Here is a 19,610-nt window from a genome sequence, read left to right on the forward strand (position 1 = left end):
ACTAACAATCAATTCTATGACCACGTGGAGCATAGTGCATTATTTAAAATCTTTTCATCCTCAGAATTTTCTCCATCTTCTCGGAGCTTTGGAAATACATATCTTTAAAAGTGTCCATGTTTATGCAAAGTATTGGGTGGGCGATGTCAGACGTCTCCCATTGACACTTGAGCCTAAGGTTAGCTGCAATTCTGCCCCTTCTCTGGTAGGTCTATCTATGTACTGGCTCAGAAGATTCTCCTGGATGCACTTTAAAATGTCCCCCACCCACCCCCGCCCCAACCCCTCCAGTCCTGATATGCAGGGCTTCAACCTGAAATGTCGACAATTTCTTTCCTCCCACAGATGCTGCCTGACCCCTGAGTTCCTTCAGCACACTGTTTATGCAAAGTATTATAAATTCAAATTGCTAATTCACAGATATCCTGCCTTTGCTCAATACAACTACCCAACTAAGTTTCCCTGTTGTGGAGCAAATTGCTTCTGTTTTATCTGGGGAGCAACTAAGCCTTGCAGATCTTTACAGTACTAGAGATGTGGCTGAAAGGACAGACAACTGAACATGGTGTACCTATTCCAAGGTGTGGAATCTTTAGGTGTGATATGAGGGAGGTAAAAGAGGTGGCGGCATTGCAGTATTGGATGAGGAATCTGTTACTGTGGTATTGAGGCTGGATATCTGAGAAGATACTTCAAATGAGGCCATGTGGTAAAGCTTAGCAGCAAAAAGGGGGTAATCACTTTGCCAGGGTCCTAACAGTCAGCAAGACAGCAGGAGATGGAGAAGCAGATATGTAGCCAAATTGCAGAGAGATGCAAGAGTAATAAGGTTATAGAAGCAAGGAATTTGTTTCCCCAATATTAACTGGGATCACTTTAGTGTGAAAGGCATGGAAGTGTTGGGGCAGGGGGTACATTTTAAAGTGCATCCTGGAGAATATTTTGAGCTGGTACGTAGATTGGCCGACTCGAGAAGGAGCACAACTGCAGCTAATCTTGGGCTCAAGTGTCAATGGGAGGGCATTTGGAGATGGTGACTGTGATTCAGTAAGTTTTAAGGTAGTTATGGAAAGAGATAAGGATAGTAAAGAAATTAAGGTCCTTGATTGAGGGAAGGCTGATTTCAAAAGATAGGAGGTGACAAAAGTGAGAACAGCTACTTGCAGGTAGGTCTACATCACTCAAGTTGAAGTCATTATTGAAGACGAGTTGAATTCTGGCCCAACGTGTTCCCATTAGGGTGAAAGGTAAAGACAACAAGTCCAAGGAAACCTTGATGTCAGGAAGTATTGAGGGCGGAATATAAGAGGGAAAAAAGAAGCATATGGCAAGCATGGAGAACTGAAAACAAGGGAGGACTTTCAGAAGTGCAGGGGGTACTTGGAGAAATTAAGAGAGCAAGATGAGGAAATGAGATTAAGGAAGCTCCCAAAGCATTTTGTGTTTATTAACACGAGGGTAACCAGTGAAAGAGTAGGGACCAAATAGTGATCTCTGCATGGAGCCAGGGGATATAGGTGGGACCTTGAATGAATACTTCCCATCTGTATTTTAATTGGTGAATTCAGGCAAGGGGAAAGTGAAATTCTGGAACACGTTATTTCTAAAAAAGATGGAAGTATTTGATGTCTTAGTGAGCACAAAGTTGGATAGATCCCTGTGACCTGATGAGATGTATCCCATGCCGCTGTAGGAGGCAAAGGAGAAGATCCCTGGGGCCCTAAGCGAGCTTCTCAAATCTTCACTGGCCACAAGTGAGGTGCCAGATGACTGGAGGACAACAAATGTAATACTCTTATTCAAGAAGGACAAAAAGAGTTAAGACAGGTAATTACAGGCCTGTGGAACCAACATCAGTTATTTGAAAAATTCCTGAGGGACAGGATTAACCTGCAATTGGAAAGGCAGAGATTATTCAAATATCATCAGCATGGTTTTCTTGGGGGCAGATCCTGTCTGACTAATTTGATTGAATTTTTCAAAGAGGTAACAAAATATATTCATGAGGGCAATGTGGTTGATGTAGTCTTCATGAATTTAAATAACGCCCTTACTTTGACAAGGTCTCCCATGGGAGGCTAGATTGCATAGGATCCAGGGAAGTTAACAAATTGGATTCAAAATTGACTTGGTAATATGAGGCAGAGGGTGATGGTGGATGGTTGTTTTTATGATCAGAAGCCTCTGACCAATGATGTACCACAAGGAACCCTGCAAGGATCTTTACTGTTTGTTATACACTTTAACAATTTATGATATGAATGTAGGAGGTATGATCAGTAAGTCTGTAGATGACATAAAATTGGTTCTGTTGTGAGGAGTCTTGTCTTAGGCTACAGGATAATCAGATGGTAAAATAGGCAGAACAGTGGCAAATGGAATTTAATCCTGATAAATGTAAGATGATGTACTTTGGGAGGACTAACAAGGGTAGAATGTACACAATGAATGGTGGGGCTTGGGGAGTATTGAGTAGGACTTTAGTGTAGAAGTCAGAGGATCCCTGAAGATGGTAGCACAAGTAGATTAGGTGATGAAGAAGGCATATGGGATACTTGGCTTCCTTAGGGCATAGAAAATAAGATCAAGGAGGTTGTGCTACAAATTTATAAAACATAGGTTTGGGCATTGTGGAGTTCTATGTACAGTTCCAATTTACCACACGATAGGAAAGGTGCGGTTGCACAGGAGATGGTGCAGAGGAAATTCATGAGGGTGTTTCCTGGGATGGAGCATTTCAGTTATGGATGTTCACGATGAATGGTTGGGCCCTTGGAGTATTTTGAGGAACAGTATGATCTTGGTATATACTTGTCCATGGATCTCTGAAGGTGGCAGCTCTGGTTAAGGCATGTGGGATATTTGCCACCTTTGGCCAGGGCATAGAAAATAAGGGCATCAAGTCCAACTTAATAAAACATTAGTTAGGCTATGCAAAGTTCTAGTTGCCACACCATAGGAAGGACCTGATTGCAGTGGAGATTCACCAGGATGTTGCATGGGAGGGAACGTTTCATTTATGAGGAGAAACTGCAAAGGCTGGGTTTGTTTTCCTTGGAGCAGAGGAGGCTGAAGGATACCTAAGAGAGGTACACGTAATTATGAAGGGCATAGACAGGGTAGATAGTGAAAGTTTCCCTTATAGCATAGGGATCTAACACTAGAGGGTATAGGTTTAGGGTGAGGGGTAAGAGGTTTAGAGGGAATTTGAAGAATTCTAGAGGGTGTTTGGAATGTAGAACACACTGCCTGGATGGGTGGTGGAGGCAGGTACTCTCACAATGTTAAAGACATATCTAGATGAGCACTTGAAGCGCCAAGGCATAGAAGGCTATGGATCAAGTGCAGGGATTAGTATCGATAGGTACTTGATGTTTGGCATGGATGTGGTAGCTAAGGGCCTGTTTCTGTACTGCTTGACGCTGAGTCCATGAGTACCAAGCTTCCTCCCATCTTGAGGTAATTAGCCTCTGCTTCTGTAATGGTTTGGACCCTACAGTTCATTACAGTGCATCTGACTCTGTGGAGTCCCTGTTCCTTATCAAACCTGATTTATTACAGCCCTGAAGGGCATCACTTGGCCCTCTATGACTCTATCAGCTCTTTGTTACAGTAATTCAAAACCAAACCCACCCTTCCTGTCCTCTCTTGCATCATGCAAGAATTCCTTGTTCTGGTAACAGATACTTCAATGCCCTGCAATGAAATATTCTTCAGTAAGAATTTTTTGCAGTAAAAAACACTTTCTACTGTACATTACAATTTTAAATTGATGCCCTTGTGACTAAATCTTCCACCAGGAGGTTGTCTCACTGTATACATCCTATCAGACCTAAATCTTCTTGGCTTTCTCTGTGCTTGTGGAAATAATATCAATATCTCTGATCTCTCCACATGGCTTGAATTGGTTTATTATTGTCATTTGTACTGAGGTACAGTGAAAAACTTGTCTTGCATACAGTTCGTACAGATCAATTCATTACACCGTGCATTGAGGTAGTACAAGGTAAAACAATAACAGAATGCAGAATAAAGTAACAGCTGCAGAGTGCAGTGCAGGTAGACAATTAGGTGCAAGCTCATAAAGAGGTGGTTTGTGAGGTCAAGAGTCCATCTTATTGTACTAGGGAACCATTCAATAGTCTTATAACAGTAGGATAGAAGCTGTCCTTGAGCCTGGTGGTATGTGTTTTCAGGCTTTTGTATCTACCGCCCATTGGGAGAAGGGAGAATGTCCGGGTGGGTCAGGTCTTTCTATGCTGGCTGCTTTACCGAGGTAGCGAGAAGTATAGACAGTCCGTGGAAGGGAGGCTGGTTTCCACGATGCGCTGGGCTGTGTTCACAACTGTGTAGTTTCTTGTGGTCATGGGCAGATCAGTTGCCATACTAAGCCGTGATGTATCCTGATAGAATGCTTTCTATGGTCCATCGAATAAAAATTGGTGAAGGTCGATGGAGACATGCCAAATTTCTTTAGCCACCTGAGGAAGTAGAGACGCTGGTGAGCTTTCTGGTCACTGGACCAGGACAGGCTATATTGGTGATGTTCACTCCTAGGAATTTGAAGCTCTCAATCCTCTCGAGCTCTACATTGATGCAGACAGGACCATGTGCACCGCCCCCCTTCCTGAAGTCAATGATCAGCTCTTTTGTTTGGCTGACATTGAGGGAAAGGTTGTTGCCATGACACCAAAATACCAAGCTCTCTAGTTCCTTCCTGTACTCCGTTATTTGGGATACAGCCACTACGGTGGTATCATCTGCAAACTTGTAGATGAAATTAGAGCAGAATCTAGCCACACAGTCGCGTATAGAGTAGGGGGCTGAGGACGCAGCCTAGTAGGGCACCAGTGTTGAGAATGATCATACTGGAGGTGTTGCCACCTATTCTCACTGATTGTGGTCTGTTGGTCAGGAAGTTGAGGATACAGTTGCAAAGGGAGGTGTTGAGTCCCAGGTCTTGGAGTTTGGTGGTGAGTTTGTTTGGAATTATAGTATTGAAGGAAGAGCTGTAGTCAATAGACAATAGTCTAATGTGGGTGTCTAACCCCAAGTATTCCAAAACCACAAATATCAGATTCTTCTGTACTTTTCGTGTCTTTTTACAATGAGGCACTAAATCCACTTGTGGTCTCAACTGTTGGCTAATTATTGTTAGACATAAATTCATCATTTTGTCTGCACTTCATGGCCCAATTAGCTTTCCTTCTTCAATAACTAGGTACTTGCAGTTGCAGCAATGGAAAAGTTTTATATTGCGTATAGTGTATTTTATATAGTGCTTGTCACTGTGTTATTGGAAAATGGTGCTGCTGATGTCACAGTGACTATTTTCATGACTATTTTCATCTGTCAGGCCAATTCTGTTGTTATGAATAAAACTAGCACAGATTCTGAAAAATCACAATGCAAAGGTCATTTAGGAACAGATAACCTTCTCACTTAGTGAGATGGTGTTTTACTGATTATTATACAAGCAGATGGTCATTCACAAAAAAAAACAACTCTCACCTTGATGAGTATAATCCAATGTTAAACTAAGTGCATTCAGTAAACATGCTACTCAGTGATAATAAAGAATAGGTGCTAGTTCCCAAGAGCTCTGGATCCACTGAGACATTAATACTTAGTTGGTGAGACAGCACCTTGAGTATTGTGTACAGTTTTGGTTTCCTTATCTGGGAATGAATGCAGTGATGTCAGATTTGCCCTGTGGGTGAACTGCAATTGTATTCTCTAGAGTTTAGAAGAATGAGAGGAGACCTCATCAAACCAATAACTAAAGAGCTTGTTAGCCTGGATGCAGGGAAGATACTTCCTCTGGCTGAGGCGTCTAGGACCAGGAGGCGCAATTTCAGAATAAGGGGCAGTCTGTTTAGGAATAAGAATAGAAGGTATTTCTTCATTCAGAGGGTGGTGTGCCTTTGAACTTGTCTACCCTGAGTGACTTAGAGGCTCAGTTGTTATATTCATTCAAACCAGATTGAGAGATTTCTGGACTTTCAGGGTTCAAGGAATATGAGGATAGTATGCTGATGTAGGTGGTCAACCACTATTTCAATGAATGGCAGAGAAGGCTTGAAAGACCAGATAGGCTAATCCCTCTTTCTATTTTTTTAATGTTCTTATTGGTTATCTGACATGCAAAGGAAGACCATGCATCAGCAGGTCACAGAATGTAGCATGTGCCATTTGAAGGATCCTTCTCACAATGTTGCAACACTTCCTGGCAGCACTGGAGGTAGTTTTGTGGGATCTTTCAAAGTGTGTCCAGTATTGGTTAAAGTGCACAGAAAGGTAAACAAATCTTTGGTCATCAGGAAGCAACATAAATTTACCCTGCTCTCCTGAAATTTACCCTGCTCTCCTGAAATTTCACCAGAAAGATACATATTGGTGCACCTTTAACAGGTAACTTCTTCTGGTACAAGGTAAAAGAGTATAATGTTCATGGGCAATGTGAGATCTTGTCCTCAGACATCCAAGCATGTATTCCAGCAGGATCTATTTGAACATGGGAAGCACAACACATGAAACATCCATGCTCCAGTCAAACTCAGCTAGAGAGATGAGGCCAGTAAAGACTGGTAATATAGCCCAGGGAATACTAATCTGTATAGGCGAATTATAACATTGCATTCACAACTGAGCTACTTGCAGAAATTTCCCTCGTGACTTCTTCCCTTTCACTCCCCCTCCTCCACCATTAATGGTTTAAAAAGTAGTAGATTACAAATGGTTTCTGAGAAGATTTGGCTTTCCCTGCTAAATAATAGTCTTTGACTTACTTTGTTGAATAGGGATTTGTAATTTGTGCCTTTAGCATCAACTTTAATACTGCATCAATATTGACATTTTTTACTCTGGTTGTTTCCTCTCGTTTTAAAGTGTTATTTCCTTTTACATGATGGTTTGTTAACATTGGTCACATGAGATTTCCTTTTGGTTGGGTTGTATGTGACACCACTTTCTGGTAGAAAGTTCACCACAAAAATGGTGCGCTGCAATTTAGTTCTGGAAAATCCCCAGCATTGTAACACTGTTTTAACAAAATCTTAGAAGGACATAAAACTTGGTCACAAAATCTAAATTGATTACTTAATTGGAGATTAACTTAATCAGAAAAAAATGTTGGTCAGAAAAATTAGGCATGTTTGTTTCACTGATGGGGAATTGTAATTGGATCTCCAGCCAAGTTTCTTGAATGATGCATTGGTGCAATGACAGATCTTAATACTCTTGCTGAATACACTCCAACCTGTCTGTTGTGTTTAATTAAGTTTATGTAACAACTGGAAAATATGTACATGCCATCTCCTAAACATAGTAACTTGATTTAGTTAGAATCATTTAGATTTCTGCAAATGATGGATTCAATCCCTAATCTTTAAGGAAACAGCCAAATTTGCCATTCAGTATTTTTAAAAATTATTCAGAGACTTTTTATATCTTCCAAAGATTATGTATACTTACTAGTAGAATGAGTGAGATTTTCATCCAATATTGAAACTTCACAATGAAAACTCTTAAATGTATTTATTATTTAATGAATGAAAGCAGGTCAGAGTTTGTAATGCATGATTCATAAAGTGTGACTGCCCCACCAAACCTTCTTTATGATATTTAATCTGGTAAACTGTGGTGTGGTGTTGTCTTGTCCAAATCAGAAGATTGAGAGTCTAGTACTGAAAGGGTGCTGTATTTTCAGTAGATGCTATCTTTGTTGATTGTGATGGCATAGGTTTACAGACATGATGGGCATAGATAAACTGAGGTCCAATTTGACCAGAGAGTTGTACATAAGAGATCTAGTGTCAAATAAATTGGTGGTTTTCCTTGTATCATTGACAGCATTCCTTCAAATGACACCATTAAAATAAAACTAATTTTTACTGTTTGTGGCCCTGGTTATAAATAAGTATGCCATTGTATTTATCTGCATTTCATGAGTACTAGGTATGACTCATTTAAAGCAACCTGAAGGTTTGAAATGCAGATGTTATTTCTTAAGGATTGTTGTTCCAAATCAAATACTTGTCATGTTCAGGTACACACATAATTTTGCTTAGATTACAAGGTATAAGAATTTGGATCCATTAGATGAGAGGTTGAGAAAACAGTCTAATAAAAGTTTTAAACTATAAAATGTCAGTGTGTTTTCAATGCATTGTTCACCTAAAGTGCTGAAACGATATAAGGAAAGGGATGTGGTTAGGGGTTACTGCAAAGAGACAGATAGAGAGGTTTGCTTCTCTTCCTGTCTTGTCTTTGCCAGGCAACACGTTTTTTTTCTGAAGCTTGCACGTCTCCATATCTTTCTCTGACATTCACTCCTCCCAGATACTGGAGGACATGTAGCATCTTGTACAATGGCTTTCCTTTGTAGAACCAGCTTTTCCTCAGACTCTTGGAAGTCTCTTCACCAAAACATTTGTATTGACATATGGTCACGTCCTACAGTTCTTAAAGTTATACCAACCATTGTGTTATATCCCTCCTTTAAAAATAGAAAAAAAAATCTAAATGAGTTGTCTGATCAACATGTGCTTTACTTTAGCAAAATGACCTCCAGATACTTGTGCAATGGACTGTATGGTAGACCTGGTCTTGTGCTATCCTCTACCATGACCTCTTATGATCTGGGGTGTGGTGTGTTAAGGCACCTTAGCTTTCTGCCCATCCTGGTGTCAATGATGAAGGCTACATCCTCAAGTGTCTCCAACCACTAGCAGTGGCACCTCTGTGGTTGGTTGTGTGCCTGTTAACTGTCTCCATTTCTTTTCCTGCTACTTGTTGCGCTTGGTTTTTCTGTTCTATGAAGAACATCTATATATTGCATGTGTAATCTGCACAGCTAAAGTAATTGCTTTTCTTAACTACCTTATTCAGTGTCATCTGCTGTACTGTTTTTTGGGGGCAACATCTTTCTGGTCAACTGTGATGAAATCTATATCAGATCTCTCATCATTTTTGTTTTGGATTGACCATCTCAAGAGCATCTTCCAGCCAGCATCAGTGCGGAACTTGGTGGCTCAAATCAGTATTTATGGAGGCAAAAGGTGTATGTCCATGTTTCAGGTCGAGACCCTGCATCAGGACTGAGAGGGAAGAGGGAAGGTTGCCAGTATATAGCAGTACGAGGGAGGGGTGGGACCAGTACTCTGGTCGGTGTTGATTGGAACTGGCAATCTTTCCTCTTCCCACTCAGTCCATGTGCAGGGTCTCAAACCAAAACATCAGTGTACACCTTGGGCCTCCCCAGATGCTGTTTGACCTGCTGAGTTGTAACAGCATTCTGTTTTTTTTGTTCTAGATGCCAGCATCTGCAGTCTCTTGTCTCTAGTGCAGGCTTGTTGTACATTGATAGCCAATGACTCTGGTTTCAACTGGACTGCCTTGAGATTGATGGCTTTCTTCAACTGGACATTACAGGTTACTCCAGAGTCAAGTTGAAATGTCACAATGCACTTGAACCAACATATTAGTGTACATGCATGTCACTAGAGTTTGTTCCACAGAATTGACCTCATTTGACACCAAGTACATTGTATCCAGCTGGTAATGTAAATCACATCCTTTCTCTATTGCTGCACAGCCCATCTCATCCACTCTACAGACTTTTGGTGTACTGTTCATTGTACGAATGGTTTTTCCAATGCATATCAAATCCACCTTTTACCATACTCTGGACTCTTGCAGCCACTCGCATAGCTGTGCATAGTATTTGCAACACCTGTGGCTGTACTTTCACTCTTCACCACAAGTACTCCCTGTTACTGGTCCAACTTTCCAGCCTTGCTTTGGAAAGCTCCAGTTTTGCATGTACCATTTGCACTATATCTCGCATGACAGCCGTTGCCTTGGGCTGATTTCGAAGATTCCACAAATAATCTGATGCTTGAAACACCGCTCATGTTATAACGAATGTGTCAAATGATTCTCCCTGCTTTTTCGGGTGAGTAAGGAACAGTTAACATTCATTTGTTTCCATTTCTGGGTGGGGTTGCAATGCATACAATGTATTCTCAGTGTCCTATTGTAATCTTAATGGTATGGTGCAATTCTCACCTTGTGACTACTGAGATGCAAGAACACCTCGACTTTCATCTGTTCCATTTTCACTGCCAGTTCAATGTCGATTGTAAGGTTTATATTGTGAAAAACAGGTTGCTTGCTGATCCAGTAGCTTAGATGCCCTCATGTGTGAATTGTGTATCCTCCCAAATGAATCACATAGTTCATTGCTTCTTGGCACACATCTACTTGTTAACTCAATTGGGAGGGGCACTGCTTGGCTTTTAGTATTTTGGTTCGGGCAAGGTGGCCAAAGTTCATATTTCATCAGTCAGCATTCCTGACAACCTATCCTGAAATCTCTCCCTTTCTGTTTCTGAGTTACTGGAGGATAAAAATTTATTCAAACCAGCAAGGTGCTCCATTTCTTACTGTGGCTTCCTCCACAACACCAGACAGTGGCTCTGGAAGCCTCAGCTCTGAAACATTTGTATCAACATACATGAGGCATTGATTACATGCTCCAAGTCTTAGTGATACCAATCAATAAATACACCTTATTTATATAACAACAGCATCTATTATTCAATCTAAAGATATTGCTAGAATGTTATTGAAGCACAATTAATTTAACAGATGATTGGTGTATTATGCTTAAGAATAGATTAATTATCTTCCTCCTCATCTCCTTACAAATCAACTAAATTTGTTAAATCTTTACAGAAGTGTTCAGTACAATGTACAAGTGCAATCTCCTCCCACCTTATCATCCAACCTATTAGAATTTCTGTCTGTTCCTCTTTTTTTAAGATTCTTTTTAAATACATCAGCACTGTTTGTCTTAACTACTTCATTTTGTGGTATGCCATACATTCTAACCACCCTTTGGGTAAAGAGGTTCCTCTAGAATTCCTTACTGAAATTATTAGCAACAATGTAATGTTTATGACCCCCAAGATTTAACTGCATCAGAGTGGAAACATATTCTCTGTGCTTAACCCATTATAATAGCTGCATTATGTTTTGTGAACCATGTGTCAAATACATCCATAGCTATGTAATGGTCTATTGCTTACAATGCCATTCTAACTTGTATACTTCCTGAAATAAGGTTCTCTTTCAATTTAAATTGCCAACACCTTCACTTCCTGCCTTTTGTAAATGTTTTCAATGTCTTTTATAATGCCATTTTCTTTATTACAGGTGCTATATAAATGCTGTTTTTTTAAAAAAAAGGTGCACTTCAAAGGAAAATTATAGAGACAGATAACATTGGCTAGAATTCTTGTAAACTTAAGTTTCAGGAACTATTTTGTATATTAATAGGACAGAATGACTAATCTAATCTGCAACTGTATCCTGTTCATTTCAACACCTTGTTGCTTTGTGGCTGTAGGATATTACAGTGTGTTACATGGTATGAAGTAGCTGGTTAATAGTTTAAAAATAAAACTAAATGCATCACCTTCTGTTTGCTTCTCTTCTGTCTGACTTAGGTCAAGAGGACTATGATAGACTCCGCCCACTATCCTACCAAGATACAAATGTTATCTTAATCTGTTACGATGTTACAAACCCCACAAGTTTTGAGAATGTTCGGATCAAGGTGAGACCACAAATCGTGCTCTATTTTCAACCAAAACAAAACCATGTTCATTTGTTTTAGCATTTTTCTGAGATTATTAAGAGACCTGCATTCCCATTAATTTCAATAAAGCATTCATTATTTTATTTCCGTTCTCATCTCTCAGTAGCCCAGCTCAGCACATCTTCAACAAATGGAAATGTCCACAATCTGCTCACATCATCTTTTGTCCAGATACCAGGAGGTGTCAGAGGAAACCACTGTGGGGAGGTGTCTCACCCATGCTCTAGATTTCCTCTGAGTAATGAGGGTGGGATTTGGAACTCAACATCAGAAATGTTGTGGGTACATAAACATTACATGTGTTAAAATTCATTGAAGCACTACAGTCCCTGGTGGTGTAGATGTTCCCCAGCCCAAGGAATGCTAGAACTTTTAGACTTGTGGTTTAATGATATAACTTTACTCCTAGTTCACTATTTTGTAGAAGGCATCAGTTTTCTACAGCTTTTTAATGTATATCAACATTTTTATATATTTAAATGCTCAACTTTATGGCATTAATAGCCAAAGTTTAAAACAGTGTGGGCTGGATTTGCTTTCTTTGGTGCAGAGGTGGCTGAGGGGGAACCGGATTGAGATAGGCAAATGAGGGGCATCGATAGGTTAGATAGTGAAAATGTTCATCCTTGGCTGAGGTGTCTATAACTAGTGTGCATAGGTTTAAGGTAACATGTTTAGAGGGGACTTGAATGTTTTCACCTAGAGTGGCTGAAATTTGGAACACACTGTCTGAGGGGGTGGTGGAGGCAGGCACGCACTCTCATAGAAGGCTACAGGCCAAGAGCTGGAAAATGGGATTAGTTTAGATAGGTACTTGATGGCTGGTATGGACACAGTGGGCTGTAGGACTCTGACTACAGGGATGTAATTGTGCTGGAGAAGGGGCAGAGGAAATTCAGCAGGATGTTGCCAAGATTGGAGGACTTTAGTTATAGGGAGACATTGGACAGACTGGGCTTATATACACTGGAATGAAAGAGCTGAGAAGTGATGTGACGCAACTATTACAAGATTGAGGTATAAAAAGTTAGATAGTTAAAATCTCTTTCTCCCCCCGCCCCCCCCCCCCCCCATGGTAGAGGTATCAAAAACAAGAGTATATTTTTAATTAAGAGGAAGGAGTCTTAAAGAGGATCGGAGGGATAAGTTTTTGTTCCCCACACAGAATGGGTGATATCAGAACATGCTGCCAGAGGAAGTGGTGGAATCAGATAAAATTACTACACTTGTGGGCATTTAAAAAGACATTTAAATAGGCACAGTATCGATGGACGCCTCCTAATGTGGGCAAAAGGGATTAGTGTAGATATGCAAAGAGGTCAGCATGGACGTTGTGGGCCGAAGGGCCTGTTCCTGTGTTGTATATTATGACTCCATGCCTGGAATGTATTCCTCACAGATTCAAAGTTTACCATTTTCCTGAAATTCAAGTTCTCTTTTCTCTGAGGCTAATGGCAGGTGCTCTTAAATGTAGGTCATTCATTCTGATCAGACTGATAGTGAAAGCTTTGCCAGACAATTTTGGGGGGAGGGGGGGGGAAGAAGAGATGTGACAAGGATGAAACATTAAAGACATTTACAAGTAATGTAAAATTAGAGATTTATTTGTTTCCTCAACCATGGTAGTGGGTTCCAGAAGTCAATCACTTCTGCCAGGAAGTTCCCATCCTCCTGATTGGCTGCAAAACAGACCTTCGAATGGATAAAGAGCGCTTGAGAAGACTGAGAGCTGCCCAACAGGAACCGATTACATACAATCAGGTAAAGTGACCGACAGAGTGGCTGGGTCATGCAATACCAGAGCAAAGTACATCCTGGCTTCCTTTCCACCTAACTTTCCAAAGGGAATACTTGTAAATTCACTTCTGGCACGCAGAACAGATGTAATTATCCAAGTTCTTGCAGTGGATTAAACACCTATCAATTAAATCTTCAGAGAGAGATGAAAATTTCAAGTTGTCTGTTGCCAACTTTGTCCTTTTTGCTCAAGATATTTTCTTATTAATGAGATATAGTTCTGGAGGTGCCACATTGATGTGACTAATGCCTAATAATAGCAGTGAACATGTTGAGGCTCTTTCATGCATGTTAGGTGCATGTGAGTGTCTTTATCTCCAAATCACACTCCATCCTAACTTTGACAGATCACCCTTGATCATCATTGGGTAAAGATTGGGCCAGTGACGATGAATAGTGATACATCATGGACACGATGGGCCAACTGGCTATAGCAAAGGAGGAGGCCATTCTAAGATATGGGGTAGTCACTGCCAGTCCCCAGTAATGCCCACACTCACTGTGCCAGCCAGGAGTCCAGTCCCAAGCCCCACATCTCAGTGCTGAGTGGTTGTATCTCTTGTCCCACCCACTCAGCAACTAGCTCTGCCAAGTAGTCTCTACGTTGCCTCTGTGGCTCACTCCCCACTGAACCATTTGGCAATGAGATCACTGTAACCATTTGATTGCTGCAGGAGTACCAGCAGAGGAATAAGCCCTCAACCATGTTCCAGCGCAGCAGTGGGAAGGACAGGGGTTTGCACTAGGTCCCCAGCACAGCAGTGCTGTCAGTAATATATCTCTTTCAATATAATGCCACAACAACCCCTTTTAGTGGTGATTCCACTCTACTGCCTTTGTTGCTAGGACTGCATCTCAAGTGTGAAGTGAGGCGTTTGTAATGTGATCTCCTCTGCATTGAAAAAATGAAATGCACATAGGGTGACTGCTTTACTTTCACCAGACGGATGTGACCACGAGCCAGTCATTGCCTGTCACTAATTCTCTGTTGCACTCTCCCTCCGAATGGTCTGTCTTTTATATCTGACATCTTTCCAAGAAAGCTCAAGAATTCTCACCTTCCAACTAGGCACTTTCCAGCCTTTCAGACTTGATATTCATTTCAACAGTTTAATGTAATCACCTCTTAGAACATCTTGTTTTTCGTTTCATGTTTCCAGCATTCACAGAATTTTCCTTTTGCAACTTCTTTCGTTAACAACTTCTGAGATCAATCTTTTCTTTACCTGGCTCATTGCCATAATCCCTTTCATCATTTAGTATCTCCTACCTTCTCTTTTGACCTCTTTGTTTACTCCTTCTTCTGCACCTTAAAATGTTTTTTTTCTAACCTTTCCCCATTCTAACAACAAGCCATTGATTTAAAACATTAACTGTTCCTTTCTCTGCAGATATTGCACATTGGTTATTTTCAACGTTGTTTTATTTTAAATTAGTAAGTACTTTTATGAAACTGAAATAAATTGATTCATTAAGTTACAGAAACATTATAACAAACCAAATTAAAAGAATTACATTTGTGACTTATAATTAAAACATTTATAAAGCTGAGTATTGCAAAAAAAAGTCCTCATTTATACATCTTTCAGAGCCTTGGGATGTCCCTGAGTGCTTTGCAGTTAAGTCCTTTTGAAATGTAGGCACTGGTAATCAATATACACATCAGACACACAAATAACAATGATAATTTACTATGTAATCTATCTTAGTTATGTTAATTGAAGGATATATTGTCCGGAGCACAAAGAGAACTCCTGTAGTCTTCATTAAATGATGGCATTGATTCATTAATGACCTCCTGAGTGATGAGGTCTTATCCAAAAGACAACACTTCCAGAGGTCAGCTGCATTGTACACTCAAGTCTATGGGGTGGGGGGAAAAAGCCCTGGTTCTTCTCACTCAGAAGGGTATTGTCACACAGCCAAGGCTGACACCTGATAGAAACATTACTCTGAAACACAAATTTACTTTTGAGTGTAATGGGATGGTATTTTCATAGCAAGCTATTTCTGATGTTCTGGTTTCTCAGCCTGCTTAAAATTTCTCAATACACAAACAGACCTCTTGAGAATTTACTACAATAATGGAATACAAGGCTATGCTTAACACTTCATCGTATTCATCCTTCAATAAGTGAGACTGTTCCCCTCATTCCTCACTTGAATATGATCTTAATCATGTTTCAATTGTTTAACTGTAGTCTTACCGATAGAAAAAAATCCTAATAGATTGAACAACGTGCAATTGCAGTGGAGCATTGGGCTCCTAACCAGGGAACTGGACATTTCATTTCAATCCCAAATAACATGTGCACTTGGTTGACTTTGTTGGTTGAGTTTTGGCCAGCTATGTGGGTATAGAGTATCATAAGCACAGACTGGGCATCAAGTTGCTGCTGGCTCCTGGAGGAGAACCAGCCAGTTGGTCCCACTCCCCTGATCTCTCCCTTTTAGGCAGATAATTTACACACATGCCCACAAACAATTCAAGTAGTTATCTTGAAAGTGTATTCTCTTGAAAGCCTTTTAATGCCACAAGTTATCACTTGGTGTGTACAGCTCCTTCAGGTAGTATACACTAAGTTTGCTACATTAAAAGAAGTCTCGGGTACCAATGAAGAAGTTGGCAAGGACCCAGTACAAGGACCTCCAGATGGAGAACAATATTGAATAAAACTACAGAAGTCCACAAACCAGGCCACAGGATGGCAGTGAATGGTAGAAGCACAAACTAAAGGAGTGGAATGGTGAGAAAGGGTTTTTTTTAAAAAAAAAAGGAAGTTTGGAGATTGCAACAATTTTGTTGTTCCAGGGTGAAGAAACTGCTCGCCAGATTAACGCTGTGATGTACTTGGAATGCTCAGCCAAATTCCGTGAGAACATAGAGGACATCTTTAAAGAAGCTTCCAGTGCAGCTTTAAGTGCCTTGAAGAAGAAAAAGAGCAAGAGGAAGAGAAAGCAGAAGCAATGCCTGCTTCTTTGACAGTTTGTACCTGTAGTGTTATTGGTCAGGACTGTGTGCCATGTAGTGCGTTGTAAATTTGTCAAAGATGTCAATAATTATGCATATTTTTACAACCTTTTAAATGAACTCGGTTACTGTCAGGGATTTATTTTTCCACATATTTTTGGAAAAAAATTTGGCTATATAATCTCAGAAAGATGCCCAAAAATAATTCCTATGCAAGCCTCTCCAATGTCCAGAAACACATGTTCCTAGAAAATAGAAATTACCCCAACAAATAAATTGGAAAGTACTGCAAGTGCTGAAATACCTGAAACAAAAAGAATAAGAATGAAAATGACGACAATATCTTGAAAAGGCATTGCTTTAAATGTGAAGCAACACCCTGCCTGAGATGTTGCATGGTGCTGACTAACATGTTGTGCAGTTCCAGAAATTACTACTTTTGTGCAAAAACAGTTTAAGTCACTCAGCATCACTTTACCCCGCTAATAGTGTTGGATTTAGTGCTGATTTGCATCATGCATCTAATGAATGCAAATTTTTTTTCTAAATTATTAAATGTAAAGGTCACAAAAACTAGCAACTATTTTCAAATCAGCCATGCTCAAAAATGTCAGATTTACAATGACACCTGCTATTATGAGCATCAGCTAATCAGCACGAAAGCACTTTCAAGAGAATTATTTTTTCATCTTTGATGACCCTCCTCTCCCAAGGAACACTGTTCAACAACTCTTCTCTAGTACTTTTCTCAAGTTACCTGGTTTGTAAATTTGTGAACCTAGGGCTTAAGTAACATCTAGTTATACAACAATGGGAACTCAAAAGCACTATCCTCACATTATTTAATATCTTGTTTCCAGGAACAATCAGGAAGGGAAATATCTGTAAATACTTTTCCTCTGCAGACTCAGGGAGGTGGATGCCAGTGGTAGCATCTCTACTACTGCTCCAAATGAGAGCAGTTAATTCAACAACATATGGGAAATCGAACAAGGGCTTCTGGTCTGTGCTCTTACTTATACACATACACACACACACACACACACACACACACACACACACACACACACACACACACACAGCCTTTAAAACTGACCCAGGTCTCAAGCACTTTTCAATTTAAAAAAATCACATGCAGAAGAATCAGGTTTAAATGCATTTTGTTGACCAGTGAGAATTTTTTTTAACTAATCATGGTGCCTGTCTACTAGAAATAATAAATTCAAGAATGCAGTGAGAGCTGGACTAGATTATGCTCAGTTTTGTTTCCATAAAACAGAAGCAGGATTAAACTGCTTTCTGTTGGAAAAACACTCTGCTACTTTTCCAATATCAGATACAACATCCCTGGGGAAAATCAGTTCAGTATTTTGTATTCACAGCATTTCTTCAATTTTTACAAAGTTTTAGCTTTTCATTAAAATGTTACAATTAATTTATGCAAATTATAGGAAAGGGTTTAAGATTATAGTACAATAATGTAAAAGCAAGGAGCCTAATTAATGAAGGATGAAAAGGGCCTTACTCATTGGCCTACCATTTCTGAAATTTAAGGAAGCATTGACAGGGCCTGTAGAGACACAACTGCCTACCTGCTCCAGCAGTGGCAGTAGTCAGCACTAGCTTCCTCAGCAATACAAATCTAGAAAAAGGAACCATTCACTGCAATTTTCTGTCAATATGTGTTCAGCAAGATGAAGGTAATCTCCTTCTAAATCTTAAGTGGTACTTCAGAAAATTTTCATGATCTTTCCCACAATTGTACTGTATTTGATAAACCTGTATTTTAAAGAACTATTCCCTTTTCTTGATTACAGTGGACCTTGGAACATCTTTTTTCCACTGTGCTATCAGTTAATTCTTTGAGATAAAATGTTGGAGATCTGTATCTGAAACTTATTACTTCATTCAACAACAATTTGTGGAATGTAGGAATGCATTGCAGCCATTAAGAGTTATAGTCAATAAACTGACAATTTGTTATAGGATTGTTGGTAAAGTAAGTTATAATTTGATTCTAATATTTAGCAAAATGTAAGCAGTAACCCAAATTTATTTTATTGCACATTTGCTGGTTAAGAACTGCACTGTGAGCCAAATCTGCTTGGCTTAGAAAGTATCAGCTTGAACATCTGAATCCTGCATTTCACAACTATTGCCAGTGCTATCTAGTAAAAAATGTATTTTATATGAACTGATAAAAAGTAAATGCTTTCTTAAAAAGTGATTTGTGTCTAATAAGAAACTGTATTACTCAGAATGTGGCACATCTGCAAAAATTATGATTTTAATAAGAAAAAAATTGTCTGTGGTAGAAAAGTCAGCACCTGCTGCTGTATGGACCATTTTCATACATAAAATACCTCGTACTGTATTCAGAAGGACTAAGGAACAGGAAGTGGGATTAGGGTATTCAGCCCCTTGTACCTGCTCAGTATGATCATGGTAGATCTTTCACCTCCACACCATTTTCCTTCACTCCTTTTATAACTTTTGACCTTAGGCGAGTTTCTCATATTAGCTTGAACCTGGGGTAATTTTTAACAAGTTCATACAAACAAGAAAAAATATTAATGGAGTATTTAAAACCATTGGAATTATTCCTTTCATTTTCTGACTGTTATTTTATTTGAGTTACATACATCACTTACTTCTGTTGACTGAAGCCATTCTTTTGTAGGTTGCAACTCAAGAAATTGAATCTCAATTAACTACTTTTGACTTGTTCTCTACATAATAATCACTTAACTATTGTCAGCTGATAATGCTTCAACTCATTTTATCACAGTTGTAAATAAATATTTATAGGCAGAGCATGTAAATAATACAAAACATCACTTTAAACAAGGGCTCCAGGGATAGACACAGAACAATGGGCTTTTCCCTGGATTCACATCTATTTGAAGTTGGTAGAGTGGAAGTTTTCTTTTAAGGATTTTAGTTCTGGTCTAATTGGCAATTAATTGCTTCTCATTAGGAAGCCATGGTATGGCTGTGTCAAATGGTGAAGCCCTACTCTTCTTGCAACCTATTTTTCACATACTAATTATCTGATCTCTCCCTGATTCTTCTAGCACTGACTTGCCCTTGGGGGAATTTACAGTGGCTCATTAACCTACTAATCTTTGGGATGTGGGAGGAAAGCAGAGTAGCAGTGGGAACCCATGCAGGGACACGGAG

At 39.7% G+C, this 19,610-nt stretch overlaps 1 protein-coding gene across 1 annotated transcript in view; it reads left to right on the forward strand.

Annotated features, from left to right (window-relative positions):
- The window catches only part of rhof (ras homolog family member F), a 32,193-nt gene extending 13,537 nt beyond the window's left edge, over positions 1-18,656 (forward strand). Inside the window, exons 3-5 of the mRNA XM_052032276.1 lie at positions 11,511-11,620; positions 13,289-13,423; positions 16,272-18,656. Of these exons, the coding sequence (XP_051888236.1) occupies positions 11,511-11,620; positions 13,289-13,423; positions 16,272-16,442 (416 nt within the window). The 3' untranslated portion in view covers positions 16,443-18,656. The remainder of the gene's footprint in view (positions 1-11,510; positions 11,621-13,288; positions 13,424-16,271) is intronic.
- The last annotated feature ends 954 nt before the right edge of the window (positions 18,657-19,610 follow it).

This window comes from Pristis pectinata, chromosome 17 (genome assembly GCF_009764475.1).
Source record: "Pristis pectinata isolate sPriPec2 chromosome 17, sPriPec2.1.pri, whole genome shotgun sequence".
Lineage (NCBI taxonomy): Eukaryota > Metazoa > Chordata > Chondrichthyes > Rhinopristiformes > Pristidae > Pristis > Pristis pectinata.